Source organism: Malania oleifera, chromosome 10 (assembly GCF_029873635.1).
Source record: "Malania oleifera isolate guangnan ecotype guangnan chromosome 10, ASM2987363v1, whole genome shotgun sequence".
Classification (NCBI taxonomy): Eukaryota; Viridiplantae; Streptophyta; class Magnoliopsida; order Santalales; family Ximeniaceae; genus Malania; species Malania oleifera.
The window spans coordinates 49868672-49885667 of record NC_080426.1 but is presented as its reverse complement, the minus strand read 5'-3'; the positions used below and the strand labels follow the sequence as shown (position 1 = coordinate 49885667).

The 16996-nt window shown below is 34.9% G+C and overlaps 2 protein-coding genes across 5 annotated transcripts in view; one reads left to right on the top strand and one right to left on the bottom strand.

Moving 5' to 3' along the window:
* LOC131165813 (golgin candidate 4) overlaps positions 1-9760 on the top strand; it is a 41573-nt gene extending 31813 nt beyond the window's left edge. For all 4 annotated transcript variants that reach the window (XM_058123911.1, XM_058123910.1, XM_058123908.1 and 1 more), the window contains 4 exons: positions 5869-6071; positions 7206-7260; positions 8339-8524; positions 9306-9760. In XM_058123911.1, the coding sequence (XP_057979894.1) occupies positions 5869-6071; positions 7206-7260; positions 8339-8524; positions 9306-9641 (780 nt within the window). In that variant the 3' untranslated portion in view covers positions 9642-9760. The remainder of the gene's footprint in view (positions 1-5868; positions 6072-7205; positions 7261-8338; positions 8525-9305) is intronic.
* Positions 9761-11841: 2081 nt separating this feature from the next.
* LOC131165812 (reticulon-like protein B5) lies at positions 11842-16552 on the bottom strand. The gene is made up of 5 exons (XM_058123906.1): positions 16130-16552; positions 15223-15403; positions 12675-12816; positions 12318-12387; positions 11842-12228 (listed from the first exon to the last, which is right to left on the bottom strand). Exons 1-5 carry the CDS (start codon positions 16344-16346, stop codon positions 12062-12064), a joined length of 777 nt encoding a protein of 258 aa, XP_057979889.1. The 5' UTR covers positions 16347-16552; the 3' UTR covers positions 11842-12061.
* Positions 16553-16996: the final 444 nt, after the last annotated feature.

Below are 16996 nucleotides of genomic sequence, written 5' to 3'. Positions count from 1 at the left end.
GCGTTTACTAAGTTCTTTGAAAATGGAATTTTGAGCAAGAGCATTAACTTCTTTTTTATAACCTTTGTGCCTAAAAAGTCCAGATCTATTAAGGTTGAGGATTTTAGATCTATTAGCCTCGTCTCTAGAGCGTGTAAGATTATCATTGAAGTTTTAGCTAATAGGTTGAGTGCGGTGCTTGTCGGTACTATCATTAGTGTTTGAAGTGTGTTTGTAGGGGGAAGGCAAATGGTGGATGCTATTTTAGCGGCCAATGAGGTGATGGAGGATATTTGTAGGAATGAGAAGAGGGGTTTCGTCTTTAAACTAGATTTTGAGAAAGCCTGCAATAAAGTGAGTTGGAGCTTCTTGGACAAAGTCTTTGCTAGAAAGGGTTTTGGTGAGTGTTAGTGTTGTTGGATTAGGGGCTGTTTGTGTAATGTGTGCTTTTGGATGATTGTGAATGGTGAACCTAAATCCTAGTTTAGTGCTTTGAGGGGCATAAGACAAAGAGACCCTATATCTCTTGTTTTGTTTGTCCTTATAGCAAATGTTTGCAGTAGGATGGTGGATAGGGCAGTGGAGAGGGCATTGGTAAGAGGATTAGAAGTGGAGAGAGGAGTGGTGTTCTCTCATCTCCAGTTTTCTGACGACACCATTTTCTTTCCAGATGATCACAATCTATCTTTCAAGAGAATCCTGGGTATTCTCCATATTTTCGAGAGTGTGTTTGTGCTTAAAATTATTATGGGAAGAGTGGTTCAGTGGCTTTGAATGTACTTGTTGAGTGTTAGGGAGTGAGCTACTGAAGTGGGGTGTGGTATTCTAGATTGGCCTTTGACTTACCTAAGAGTCCTTTTGGGGGGTAACCTTAGAGCTACAGATTTTTGAATCCATAGTGGAAAGGGTGATGAAGAGATTAGATGGTTAGAAAGGAGTCCATTTCTCGCTTGGGGGTAAAATAACTCTGATCTAGGCCTATCTTTCTAGCATTCTGTTATACTTCTTGTTTGTTTTTAAGATTCCAATAGGGATTGTTAGCAAGCTTGAGAGGATTATGAGAAACTTTTTGTGTTTTGGTGGGAGGGGGAGGGGAGTCATAGGGACCATTTAGTGAGTTGTGATGAGGTTTGTAGGTCTAAAAAGGAAGGCGGTTGGGTCGAGGTAAGCTAGTGTCTAAAAACATTGACCTCTTAGCTAAATGGTTATGGAGCTACCCTTCAGAATAGTCATCCCTTTGGCGTAAATAATAAGTAAGTTTGGCTGTTTGGGTTGGATGAGAATGTTGGGATACCAATATTAATTGAAGATGTTCTTTGTGGGGTGTTCGTGCAGGTCCATTACTTAGAAATATCCTTCATTCATCTGTCGCACTAACCTGGATGTGGAAATGGTTTCTGGTATCTGTTTTTGGGAAGACCCTTGTCTAGGAAAGGCTTTCTTTTCCACTTCTTTCCGTTGTCTCTTTCAATGGGTTTTCACTTCTTTTCATCGCCTCTTTCAATGAGTTTTGAGAAAAATAGAGACATCTTTCTTTGTTGATGATTTTGAGTAGTCCTTTGGTCTCCTGGAATCTCCACTTTAGAAGACCTTTTAATGATAGAAGATTGTGGAATTGTCATCTTTATTAAATGAGGGTAACCATTCTTCAGGTTCTTTCTTGGTCTTTAGATTAGTCAGAGTGTACTCTTGCTAATATTTTTCTGAATTTTTGGTTTGTTCCAACTCGTCACTTCCACTCTATCATACTGTTTGGAAGGCCAAGGCCCCCAAAAGTTAAGGCTTTCACTTGGTTGGTTGTGTTTAATAAGGTAGATACTAATAACTTGAGCAAATTATGAGACCTTTGAAGGCTCAATATCCCAATGTGTGTGTGCTCTTTACAAGAGCTCTAAAACTACTTATTATCTTCTTTTGCAGTGTAAATTTTCTTGGAGGATTTGGAATATGTTTTTTGGTACTATGGTGGAGAGCTGGTATGTGCTTCGGTGGAAGACTTGTTAACAGTTTCTTTCGCAGGCTTTGGTAGAAGGAAGGATAGGGCAGCATTATGGAAATGTGGTATTTTTGTGGTTTTATGGGGAATATGGATGGAGTTGAATGCTCATATATTTTCTTGGAAAAATAAAATTGGGTTTTGGTTTGAGAAAAAAAATTCAATACTTGGCCTCACTATGGTGTGTCGGTTATGGATTTCTTAGGAAAAAAGAGGGGGGGGGCGGGGGGGGGGGGCAAGTTTTCAGGAGTTTCAAAGAAATTGGAGGAACACGTTGACTTGTTTATCTCGTCTCTCTTTGCTGTTTTTAATTGTTTATTTTTGGATTGTCTTAGTTTTTCTCGAGAGATGTCTTATTTGTCGCTCTTGCAAATTCTTTGTCTATTGATGAAATCTTCTTTTGTTATTAAAAAGAAAAAGAGGCATTTGCATATTGTTTTATTAACTTAGAGAATGCGTATGATAGGGTACTTAGAGAAGTTTTATGATGGGTTTTAGAAAAAAGGAGTATGTAGTGGGTATACCAATGTCTTTGAGGATATGTATGGATTAGGGTTACAAGTGGAGTCTAGGGAATTTCCAATCACAATAGGTGTACATCAATGATTTGCTTTGAGTCTTATCTTTTTGCACAAGTGATGGATGAACTTATTAGGAGTATCCAAAATGAGGTTCCATTATTATGTTTGCAAATGATATTGTTCTGATTGATGAAAGTAGGGGCGGACTAGAATCTAAGTTAGAATTATGGAGCGAAGCTTTAAAATCTAGAGGTTTTAGGATAAGTAGAAGTAAGACAGATAACATAATACATGGAATGTAATTTAAGCGGCAAAAGGAATATTGGAGAAAATATTAAACTTGATGGATAAGAAATTAATACCTTGGATCCTTTATGCAAGCTGAAGGGGAAATTGAAGAATATGTTATACATAAAGTTAAGCACGGTTAAATATAGAAGTGCTTTGGGCGTCTTGTGTGATCATAGAATATCTGTAAAATTAGAAGAAAATATTTATAGGACGGCTATAAGATGAGCTATGTGGATCAGATGTTGGGCAATTAAGAAACAACATATCAAAAAAGTGAAAGTTGCCGAAATGAGAATGTTAAGGTGGATGATTATTATAACAGATAAATTAAAGAATGAACATATTTGTATTAAGTTAGGCATAGCATAGATGATAAGATAAGGGAGAGGTGCTTCATATGGTTGGGCAATCTACTAGGTAAGCCAAATAGTGCACAAGTGAGGAGCGAGCTAGTTACTATCACTAGAAGAGGTAAAGTAGACCTAAAATAACATGGAACGAGATAGTCAGTAAAGATTTAATGGCCTTTAAATTGTTGGAGAAAATTGCCCATGATTGTGTAAATTGGTGGAAAAAGATTCATGTAGCCAAACCCCACCTACTACTAGGCTTGGTTTTTTGTTGTTGATTTGTTTTTCCATTCATTGAATGAACTCTTTGTTTTTGTAGATTTTGTTGTTGCAGATGTCTCCATTTGCTTGGTTGACCACCATAGTTGACGACGTTAATAGGATCTAGATCTTCAGCCATCAAAGGGTGCCTGGTTTTGCCGTTGCTCATGGTTTTCCATCCACTGCTAGATCACCATATCACACTGTCACTAGAAGAACACATGAAAAGCAAGCAGAAAAAAATATTTATCCATGTAGTATCCAAATCTCTGAAACAATCCTTCAAACTTGAACTGACCAGTCCCTTGCTTGACCAGTTCTTAGGGCCCAGTCCCTTACCTGGACCACCCCCTTTTTGCGAACCAATTCATTTGCCCATAACTCAATCTAATTTTTATTTTTATTTTTATTTTTATTTGTTTTTTAAAAAAAGACAACAACAACAACAACACGCCTTAAGTCCCACTAGGTGGGGCCCTGCTACATGAATCCTTTCCTGCAATTTACTTGATCCAGAGCATTTTCTTCTATTAGATTAAGGGCTATTAAATCCTTCCTCACTACCTCATTCCAAGTTATTTTAGGCCTACCTCTACCTCTTTTTGTGCCGAACATACTAACTCACTCACTCCTCATAGGTGCTCTACTAGGCGTGCGTTTTAAATGCCCAAACCATCTAAGCAGCCCCTGCTTTATCTTGTTTTCAATCAATGCTATACCTAAATTATTGCGTATATGTCATTTCTTACTTTATCTTTTCATGTTAAACCACTCATCCACCTTAACATTTGCATCTCAACAACTTTTATTTTTTGTACATGTTGTTTCTTAGTTGCCCAACATTCTGAACCATAAAGCATAACTGGCCTTATAGCCGTCTTATAAAACTTTCCTTTTAATTTTAAGGGTATTCTATGATCACATAACACACCTGACACACTCCCCCTTTTTAATCAACATGTTTTAATTCTATGTACTTCATCTTCTTCAATTTCTTCTTCAGCTTGCATAATAGATCCAAGATATCTAAATCTATCAATGTCATTAACCTCTTGATTATCTAGTTTAATCTTCTTTCTATTGCTACTCCTTACATTCTTGTAAAGGAGAACAGGAAAAAATATCAACTGTAAAAGAAGTGAGCCTTGCCAAAAAAAAAAGCCTTGTGTCTTCCTAAGTGGTGATGGATATTAGTGATTTTGGATACATTCTTAAAAGGTAATCACCCCCTTATCACCTACCGAGCATGACATTTGGAATCAAGCCACTGGCTTCCACATACATTTGAGGTGTGTGGGTTGGTAAAATTTTGTAGGATTGTGATTGACCCTGGGTACTACTTGAATATGACCACAAAAGCTGCTGTTAAACAAGTTGTCTACTGAAGCACATCCTGCTTAGATGAACAACAAAAATATGATGGTCAACACATCTCCCTTTGGTCCATATTAAAATCAATGGACGCTTGAGACTTGTTTGGTGTGATCCCTCTTATGAAGTTTATTCATGTCTTACATAATACTCTTGTATAAAAAGATTGTGTTCAGAATATTATGAAATGGAAAAATGTTGTTAATTCTTCTAGAGAAAATTCTTGGTCTGTTGATGGGGTGAATAGGCTGTTAAAGTAGAAGTGGGATGTTAAATCTGCTGAAGTGGCATGTAAGGAAGAATTTAGCAAGTCCCAAAACAAGTTGATTCTGGAATTTCTTTACATGTTGCTAGAGGACATTTCAGGAAATCAATTTGATAGCCACTAAAAAAAAATGGTTTCCTTTATAATTTATATTGCTAATGAAATGTGGTGGCGGTTTTCAAACCTTTTTTCCCTGAACAATTTTATGTTTTAACTGACATTAAAACTTACATATGAATAAAAAAGTTCTAATTTTTTTTATATAGAGTTTTAAAACTATCTATAACCACCATCTCACCCATCTACCAATCCCATGTTTCTACTAAAATTCCCCTCCCTCGTTTCTTTTCTATCTTTCATCATATTTCTATTTCTGTACAAATCTTTTTTTTTTTATTAAAAAAGTATTCTAGGGATGAGCATTGAGATTGGTGGCTAGTAATATATATGGGAACCCTCTGCAGAAAAAATTTCTAGCCATCTACGCTACCATACTGGATTTATTCTTGGTTTTAAGTGACTGCTATCTTTGCCATCATTTGAATTTCTTTAAAAATAAACCGTAACATAATTTCATTAATTTTTCTCTATATACTTGTGAAATATGAAGCACACATCACTTTCAAATCTCAGATTGTTCTTGGATTTTTAAAATTCAGTGTTTTGGTTGTATAAAAGTTTTTTTCATTGTATGCTCCGCTTGAAATGTAGTCCTACCAATCATTTTTTTGGTGCCTGAAAAGGTAGCATAGCAGTTGCTTCTATAATGCAAGGCCAGTTTTTCTCCCTAGATTTCTTGGCAGTAAAATGGTCCATTGTCCATTCTTTTGCCAGGCTGCAGATCAACAGGCAGATGTATCGAAGAGAGAGAAGGAAGAAATTTTAGCCAAGCTTTCACAAGCTGATAGGATGCTAGCGGAAGGGAAAATAAGAGTGAATAAGCTTGAGGAAGACAACGCAAAACTACGTCGTGCTCTTGAGCAAAGCATGACAAGACTTAATAGGATGTCAATGGATTCAGATTATTTTGTTGACAGGTTAGCAAATATACATTTTGAAATTCAAATATGCAGTTCTTACAATTTTTTGTACACATTTCCAATGAAAGTGCCCATGTTCAATTATGCATTATTGTCCTTGTTACTCCCTTAATTTAAGTGTGTAAATAAAACATGTTTAGCTAATTTTTCTATTCAGTGATGCACAAATTTTTTTGTAGATATATATTAAATTTGGAAAAAACAATGGTGAGAGGGTTGTCCTTTTGATTAAATTGGGAAGAAAAATCCCATGTAAGTATTGCAGTTTTGACTTTTGATGGCCTTCCATTTTGTAGTGATCAACTAACACACTAATAAACATCGCCTCTTGCTTATGAAACAAAGCAAATGTACTAACAAATTGCCAACACACATATGATATATTTATATATATGTATATATGTAGATACACACACACACACACCCACACACACACACACACACACATATATATATATATATATATATATATATATATATACTAAACCATTGATTTTGTCTTCAGCAATAGTTTATGTATTATGTTTCCTATTTTTTCTATTTCATTCAAGAGAGGCAAATGTGAGTGGTATAATTCTTCCTGTTAAGTTTTTAATTAACATAGGAAACTACTGAATGTGTACATTAGATTAACTATTGAAAACAATTGGTATTGCTGTTAGCTTAATCCTTGTTGTGTTGATGATTTTCCTTGATAGGAATGTGATTTAATATCTTGGAGCAAAAATTCAAATAGTATGATTCTTTGAGAAAAAGTTATAACCAAAGTCCAGGCCCCAAAAGGTCATTTTGGCTTCATTTTTTTTTTTTTTCATTGAAATGCTCAAGAATATAAGTAGTAGTACAAATCATCATGGCGCATGACATAGCAACCAATGCTACTGCACCTGCATGCCCCTGGATTGTCACTACCATGCTGTTGCATATGCCGATTCTGCTGATTTCAGTGCCTTCATCATGCCTCTGTTGTGCTTTGTTCATTAGTTAATTGTGGATTGCGGGTTTCCTTTCATGGGCTATCTTTAGTTGTTGGTTACTTGGTACTTTGCTTGCTTTATTATCTTCACTGTTCTTTTCCTGTGAAAATGGAAATTGTGAGGTCATAGTAACCTGGGCTATCATTTTTGGCAGGCGTATTGTTATCAAGCTACTTGTTACTTATTTCCTGAGAAACCACAGCAAAGAGGTATGGTGATTTAAAGATATAAAATATTATTTTTTATTGAATATTAATCTGAAAAGGGGTGGTTACTTTAGAATGGAGATAAGGACCAGTCTCCATTGTAATGAATGTCTAGAGATTGCAGGGCTTTTTAATTCAATGTTTTAAAAGGCTCAGTCGTGGCAAGCCTTCACCTTGAGCCTTGCCTCAAGGCAAGGCATGTTGTGGCTCACTCTAAAATAGCAAATCCCAAAAAGGCTAACGCATTACACTCTGAGGCTTACACATTTGTACAAAAGGCATGCCTTGTGCGCCTTTTTAGTTGAGGCATGAGCATTTTGGGTGTGTGATTCTCAAGTTAGATTGGCTAAAAATTTTAACTACGTGTTTATATAAAAGGAATGCCATAATATGAGTTATTTCTAAAACTCTTGAACCTCAATCTTTCCAAAATAATTGAGGGTTGTATTCTTAGATCATGAAAATAATTTGAAGTTTGTAATTGTATGGCTATCTCTTGTCATGATTTATGTCATGAATTCGAGTTAGCAATTTATGGATGGCCAATATGTCATTTGCAGAGTTTATTTAATTTATTTTTTACATTGTATCTGTGATTTTTTCTTAATTTTTCTTTATTTAAAAAATATTTGTAATTTACTCTTATATTTTTATCTAAAAATAAAATTCTCAAAAGGCTTATGCCCCAACACCTTAAGGCTTGCCTCTTGTCTATTAATGTTAAAAATCCTCGCCATACACCTTGGCCTTATAGAACATCGGTTTAAATTTTAGAATTCGTTTCCTACTTATATGGAAAGACATGAATTTCACGAGAGAGAAGGAAGACCCTGAAGGACTCCCTAAGAGAAGGAAGAGAAATACCAAAAATAAAAAACTGGCGAAGGAGATGCATACAAGGCTTAGGGAGACAGAATTTGGGTAATGTGATGGCAAAATAAGAAATTTTCCAGTAAAATACTCAACAAGGGAGCTAAATGCTTTTGGTTCATCCATCATAATTAAAGTAGGGGCTGGTGCTGTCTTTAGATTCCTATATGCTTTGTTCACGTGCTGATTAGCATGTATTTGTGAGCACCAGGTTTTGGATCTTATGGTTCGCATGTTGGGATTCTCGGAAGAAGACAAGAAGAGGATAGGCTTTGCCCAACAGGGTGCAGGTAAAGGTGTTGTTCGGGGTGTTTTAGGCCTGCCAGGCCGCCTAGTTGGTGGCATCTTGGGAGGGAGTTCAGCTGAAGCACATGCAAATATGGCTTCTGAAAACCAGGTAGTTTTTAAATTAGTCCGTATGTTTTAAAATCATTGATTTTTTTTTTTTCTTGTCATGTTTATAAATTTGTTTCTATTAGCTATGGCTTTGGCATTATATCTGCTAAGTCATCCAATCATATGTTAACCTGAGTGATGCCTTGTTGGCATCCCACATTTGGTGTATACGAGGAAAAGATCGTTTGGCTGTGTAAGGACCGGATTAGGTTATTAACCGTATGAGACACCTTTTCACTTGTGGAGCAAGATCGTGAGGGCAAGTCAAAGTAGACAATAGTTTACTAGGGTTGTGAACAATTACATAATAGACTAGGATCTGATCCCATTATTTATACCAATTGTGTTTTTTCTTTTTCTTCTAGGCCCTGTTTGGAACTCAGAAATTATCAGGGAAAAGAAAATATCGAGGAATCCTCATTTTCATGTTTGGTTATCAAGGAAAATAAGAAAGAAAATGGGAAATGTATCAAATTTATAAACAAAATTTTTGATTTTACATATCACTAATATTTAGTTTTTCATAATTTTTAGTCATTTTAAAACAAATTTTCATTTATGATAATATCTAATAGAGAAAGAAAATATATGGAAAAATGAGTTTTCTCTTTATTTTTCTTTTCTTTGTCCACGTAAAATCCTTGATTCAAATAGACTCCTAGTGAAATTGGGGACCCTTTGTGCTCATGTGCTTGTAATATCCTTGTAGTCGAGGAGCTCAACCTTGTGACGCATCTCTTCCTAAAGTTCATTTTCTAATTTCAAGCACCACTCTCTTTCAGTCCTTTGCAGATTTGTGGGTTGATTTCCTCCTCAAGGAAACCAAAGAAAGAGAAAAGAGAGAATCTAAGGAGGCCAATGGTGAATCCAAGGAAGATCCTGATGGAAAAAGTCCCAGTGCTATTGTGGCTACTCCACCAAGGCATAGTGAGAAGGGCGTGGCTGGTGCTGTGACCGGTGCCTCATTTTTGAATAAGCCTATGCCCCAGAATTCATACCCTCCATTCTCTCATGGAAATCCAATGCAGTCTGTACATTCTGATTTTGAGTTTTCGACAGTTCCTCTCACTCAATCAGAGAGCAGTTCTCGGGTCTCGAGACCGCTCCCAAAATACTGAAACATGCATTGAATTGTGTAATTAATCAAAGGTATAGGAAATTTTTTATGCAGCAATCATGTTTGCTGTTTGATATAATTCTTTGATCCATGAAATGAAATGAGAAAGAGTTTGCCGCATATCTGCTTCTATGAACATGTGTTCATCCCTATTGAGACTGTTCCCCCAAACTGCTTTGAAAATGTTGTGATGAAGATGAATCCCAATCTAAATAATATATATTTAAAAAATCTAAGATTCCATCAAATTTTTTATTTTAAAATTTGTTTTTTTCTTCAATGGAAATTTTGATTTAAATAGAAAGGGAAAAATTATTCTCTCGCTAAAAAGGTTATATTTTGCCTAATTTTCCCTCTGAAAAGATGGTATCTTTAATTGATTTTCCTTCTAGCTATATAATCTCTTATATATTCTCAGAAGTGCAGCGTGCAATTAACTATTTCCTACAGGACCGCCAGTCCAATGAATAGTCGATTCTCTCTAGGAATAATGTTTTATAGGAATGCGGACGGCCTGAGTTGGCTGATGATGGCTCAATTACTCCCAGTTGCAGCCTGCGAGGATACAATTTGATGGAAACATGCATCTGTGCTTGTATGGTCAGCGAGTTTCAATACTCATTACCGTTGGAGCTCCTCAACTTGAGCTTCAAAGTAATCTTTCTGATCACTTTTGTAGCCTGATTCGTGGATACAGAGGGTTTCTGGTCATTGTTTAGATAGATTTGGTTCTGTTAGTTTATGTTTGATTTGTAAAATATCTTAGAATAAAATGTAATAAGTTGGAAATGGGGTTTTACAAATTTCAAAAGCAGCATTGGTACTTGTCTTATTATATCTAATATTTAATAGGTGGGAAAAAACATTTTTGAGGAGTCATGCTGGTATATAGTGGTATATTATACGTATCCATACATTTTTGTAAGAGATTATTTTCATGTTTCGAATTCATAACCTTTAGGTTTAAATTACATGGGTCATAAATAAGTGATCCATTAGACATTAAAATTGCATTAGCAATCCATTCACTCCTTTAAAATTTTAACCTAATCATAGCACCATATTTAAATCATACTACGATTACATAATTAATATTATAATCTAGATATTTATGCACACATATGAATTAATGATGGATAGTTTGATTTGAATGTCTACATAATTTCATAATTATTTACAAATATAATTAATTTAATTTGTCCAAATTAATTTATATATATATATATATATATATATATATATGTGTGCCGTAGTTGGTATGGTTTAGCTACATTAACAAATTAATTTACATGCATGCAAGTAATTACATAATTCGTTCTGTTAAGATGTTTGTAACTATACGATATGTAACTATAGTATTGGCTATGATTATTATTTGAAATTAAATTATATAATTAATTATGTAATTAATACTATAATTAAAAAATCTATATATAATTTGGTAATTATGGACACCTTGATTCAAATATCTATGTAGTTGCACATTTATGACCATGCCTAATTAGTTTGTTCAGTTATACAAATAAATTAATATGCATGCATAAAAGTACATAATTATGTAATTAGTTTGATTTAAATATATTTGCAATGATATAGATATGCAAGTATAGTGGATAAATAGCTCACCCATGTCTAAATTGGTAAGTCATAAATGGGAAAAAATATTTTATATAAATAAGTTAAAAATGGATGAATAGGTGTACTTATATAATTCCTGCTATTTGATTCAAAGAAAATTTTACAATGTAGAATATTTATATATATATATATATAATATAAAAGGCAATAAGTGATCATTTCTCTTCCATTTCATTTCATTCTTGCATATAAAAGGGCAATAATTCAAAAGTCATAATTCAAAGACATCAAAAGGTGCTATTAACCATTATGCATGGATAGGCACAGTAGAAAAACACAAAAATGGTACTTCAGTTTTATAACAGTTTTAACTGTACTTTCTTCCAACTCATAAACAAAAGACCATCGAGTCATGTTATATAGCATCTGCCTGCAATGTCACAGACCCGTGTCATAAAACATTTTCCAGTGATTACACACCATCCTCGAGCATAAACATCATCAGGCAACAGACTTCAAAATGCATTTCACCAACAGATGGTCATTCTTCAAGTAGATCATCAAATATACTTGCACATTCAACATCCAAAAAAGGTTATAAAATGTACAGAGAACACAAAATATTAATGCCAACACAAAAATCATTTATAATAATTATAAAAGGCACAACAAAGCCTACAACTGGGAACTCAGCCCACGAGGCACAAGTTCCATCTAAAATCTCGAACCCAATAACCATAAAATGCCAGAATGTTTATGAGTATGGAACGCAAGCACGACCACATCCTGAAAAAAGAGCTGCTACCAACCAAATGACTGCCAACATGTGTAACTTCTTTTTTACTATGCATTCTTATTTTTCAATGGCCCTCTGGGAATCTTACTTAAAACCTTGGCATCAAACACGGCATATTGCTTCTTGATTACGATTGTTGCCTTCTCTGCAAATGGGTCAACCTTGTCCTCGTACTTCTCGTAGAGAACAGGCACCGTGTGTAGCAAGACAAAAGCTGTTCCAAAAATCAAGATTATCTCATATTATGAATAATTAATAAGCATAAATAAGTATGAAAATATGAGCTTTTGTTGTCGCCATTACATATGTAAAACAAGGTCAAGAAATTGCACCAACTCCCCACAATTGACAGAATCCACAAGCCAGCAATAACCTGATATTCAGACCACAATTTTATCCAGAGTCAGTTGATAAACAAGCAACTTAAAAAACTAAAGTAGCCACTGCCATGTAAGTTTAGACCGTAGGATGTGGCGTTATGATCACATATTTTGATGCCAACTCCCAACAAGCACACCCACTTTAGTTAGGGGGAAATCATAAAGTGAAGCATGGCCACCAAACTAAGTTGGGTAAGAATGCAAAAAACAATTAAAATGAAATGTTTCAAGCCACTATGTCAAGCTTTCATCCAATAAAAACAAAGTTGGGTACACATACAGCAAGGAACTTCTTCAGATCTCTTCCAGATGCTACGTCCCGCAAGACAGCAAAAACACAATTGATTTCAATCCTCACAGCAGAGAAAACCTCATGGAAAGAATTCTCAGAAAAATGAACTTCTGGAATGCGCGGTGACGATCTATAGATAGAGCAATTACAATAATAGTTGAATTAAAACTACAGTAATTGAATAAAACTAAAAACTCCTAGTGATAAGGCATGCTAGCATTGATAAGTGAATTTAATTAGACAATTTGTATACATACACACAAAACAAATTAAATAAAAAAAACTTAAGTACTGGGACACACAGGAAGGGGAATATACAATTAGTATTAGGGGATGAGTGGGGAGGAGAAGCGAAGCTTGGAGAAAAATAATTTCCTTTAAATGTCCCAAACACAATTGAAAAAAGGATGTGGTGGGAGAAAAAAGAAAAAGGAATAATGACATGTGTTAGTAAAATGTTTAAAGATATGACAATAAAATTCAATGACATGGATACATGTCTGATTTGCTAAGTGGGAAATTTAGAATTAGGAGTCAGTTTTCCATTTTTATCCCTCATAAAAAATGAAAATGACAAAAAACACAAAATCCAATTGATTAAAATTAAAATAATAAATTTTAGCTTTGTATAACAATAAATTATATTATTTTTATCTACAATTATTACTTAAATATATGACAAGAATAAATATTATTCATGTTAAATTAAAAACTTTAGTCTATGAGATTGTTAATTTTACTAGACATTCATGCTCCTAAATGTTGAGAAAGTAAAAATTGAGAAATAACATATGTTCAGATATTAGATACTAATTGGATAAAATAATTTAGATTTTAGACTTAGTGATTGGTTCACGTTCAATTCAGAACTAGCTCACCAAATTAGATTTTGAATTCATCATTCAACACTTTATTTTACCAAATGTCCCTTACTTTCTTTTGAAGAGTTCTTCTTTTTCTCCTGGAACATATGACACCAAGTTCAACAAACAGTGACTCTGCTTAATAGTAGCAATTGTGGTCATTTCAGATGTTAGTAACATGAATTGCATAACATTCCTGCGATTCATTTATCACATTAGCAAACTTGCTAAAAACTAATAAATTCACATGTTGACTCTAAAATTTTATAGATTAATGTCTTAAATGATTTGTATCAAATTCCAAATCAATTTACACAATTATACATCAAATACACTAAACAGATTGAATATTATATTCATTTTTTGTTTCTGTTCTTAAAAGGGCACCAAAAAGAAAAAAGCTTGTATTTGCTATAATTCACCATTCTGTTGAACCTAAATGTCAACTAAAAACTTAGAGAAATATTGAAACAAAAACAAACAGAACATAACCTATTTCTAATTCATAAAGAAAGAGACAGGATACAACTACCCCACAGGTCCAAGCAGTCAGACCAGAACTGGTACGGTACCAGTCTGAAACCAGAAATCATACAAACAGGAGTCAAACCAGCCTGACTCGGGCAACTCAGCCTTACCCAGCCTTACCCAGCCAAATCATACAAACAGGAGTCAAATCATGCATCTAATAAAAAATATTCCAATTCCCCTGCTGGGGATGATGGAACAACCAACGTTACTTTTGGGATAATTAAATTGAACAAGTAATATACATAATCATTGCAAATAGATGCAAATATATCACTCTCACATACATACATAAGTATAGTATATAGAATTAATCAAATTCTGAATTTTTTTACCTCATATAAATTTCAAGTGAATCGAACATTTCTCACTCATTTGATTTTATGAATTAATCAAACTATTTTACTCTTAAAACGATTATTGCTTCAAATCCTCAGCAATATTATTGAAAATTAATCATTATCATCAAACCCTTTTTTGTCAGATATATGTACGTAAATACATTACCCTATTATCACCAGTTTGAAAGACTGGTCTGATGAACCGAGTTACTTTACCAAGTTAATCACCACACAAGTGTTTCAAAACAAGCCACACAACCTGCCTTCAAATTAAAGTTCCAATCCTCCTAACAGGACAATGTTGCACATTTATTGATTTATTTTGTAACTATAATTTTTACTCTTCCATATAACTAATGGTTTATTTATCTTCCATTCCTTTGATCTTAATATTGAGTTTCATTATTGAGCCTTTGATGTAAAAACATCATGACTGAAGTTCAGAAAATTTGATTTCAGGTTTTAAATGCATGATATTTGAAAAGGAACAAAAATAAAAATCGTGCAAAAAAACTCCTTTAGGTAAATCACAAGGGTGTCGTGGCCTATACTGGACCATAACAGCCAATGAAGGAGCCATAGTAGCCATTATGGTACTTCAGGACCATAGCAGTTGATACAGACTCGAACAGTGAAGCTCAGAGATATTGCTCTATAATGGTATTGAAAGAAAATAATCACATTACATAAGGCCCACACAGGACAGTACCGGAAATTTTTTAAGCCACAGAATGGCACTAAATAAAGGGTAATACAGAAACAACTAAAAAAATTCCCCCAACTAAACCAGACCAAGAAACTTACTTGTTAATAAAAGTAGAAGCGTTGGACCACAAGAACAAGATTGCCAGAGATACTATCAAAATGTGGCAGACAAGAGTGAGCAGGTGGTATTCAAGCAAATCAAATAGAATCCAGATTGCAGTGGCTCCACCCAGTGCTCCTGCAGATATCTTCTTGTTCCTCCACAAGAACACATCAGCAGCTGCAACAAATAACCACATCAATGCAATAGCAAGGAGAGAGAGAGAGAGACGGGGAGCAAAATCATTGGTCTGAACGATGCAGAATACTGAAAACAATTTTGAATCAGAAAAAGAAGTTGTATTTTAAAAAAAATATTACATGATAGTGCGAAACAAATTTTGTTGACATTCTAAAATTTCGGTAAATCCCAAAAGAATCATGACCAAGCTTGTTCAATTGCTCGCAGTTTCACTGCCGACCGAACAGATGAAACAATATAAGGCAAACAAATAGTCGCACCAAAGTAAGAGTGAAGGACTATTTTCCCGATCCCGAATGTAACTCAACTATGAGATTCAAAATTTCAATATTTTCCTCTTTTCTAAGATCTATCAGGTATCGACAACCAGCCAGAGCATAAAAGCTATATCAAGAGATTAATAAACAAGAAAGCTCCCAAAAATCTTAAAAGAATCATTCAACCCTACTAAAAACCTTCGCGTTCTTGAGTCGGAAATTTAGGAGCTTCTTCTCAAATTTTGGAAGTAAAAATGGTACTAGTTTTCTCTCGCAAAAGCAATGGAAGTACTCCCAAACTGCTAACAAGCAATACCAAAATCATCAAATCGACACATCAACAAGCACTTTCTACAAATCTAAACATGAGCACAACTCCTAAGAAGCCTAATCGATCAAATCACAGTCTCTGCTTAACAATAAACCAAAAGAGAGAGAGAATACATACGCTTTCCACCACCGAGAACCTTGTGAACCGGTTTCTCCCTCCCGAACAAACGGAAAATCTTCTCCTTCACAGGCGACGGCGACGCCAGCTTCTCGGTCTCGGAGTCGGAAGAAGAAGAAGAAGAAGATGACGACGAATCGTCGCCGTGCAGCTTCTCCGTGATCTTCTCCATCAACGATTCACCAGTAATCCCCGAATTCTCAGAGTTCTCCGCCATGCTTTCCGTCCAAAAACTCCAATATGAAACTCGCCGACCAAAAACACACAACACTCTCGTCACTCTCGCTTCACAGAGCTCAGCTTTCTGAGAAGAAATGAAATGAGAATGGCGTTTTAAGATCGCGGAGACATGAAATCGTGGCCGTTCAAAATGTGGAGAGTCCGAACCTGAGGCTTGGGAGCGCAGCCAGTAGATTTGGAGCAATGGGCAGCTCTGCTGAGGAGGTTAGCGGCGGTAGTTGACGGCGTTAGTGGGGCCCACAAGGTCTGTACTGTAAAGTCACCGACTAATAAACAAAAATGGGTACTTTTGGAAAATAAATTTAAAACGTAGGCACGTGGCAGTGAGTTAGTGGAGGAGAGTGGTGTGGCCGGTTACTTTGGTTGGATTTGTGGACTAAGCGTTTGCAGGTGGGGTCCATCTTGGAGCAGTTGGGAATTTTATTTATTTTTTTTTGGGACAGATCTATCGGGCTAGTTTGAATTTTGAACCTCTAAAAATTGGACCGCTGAAAGATTTAATTTAAAAAAAGAGAAAGAAGAAACGTAGATGACATGGCATTACTTTAAAAGAAAAAGTTAATGACACTTAGAAAAAATATATTATTGTAATTTTATACCTATTTTTTATATTAAATAATAAATTTT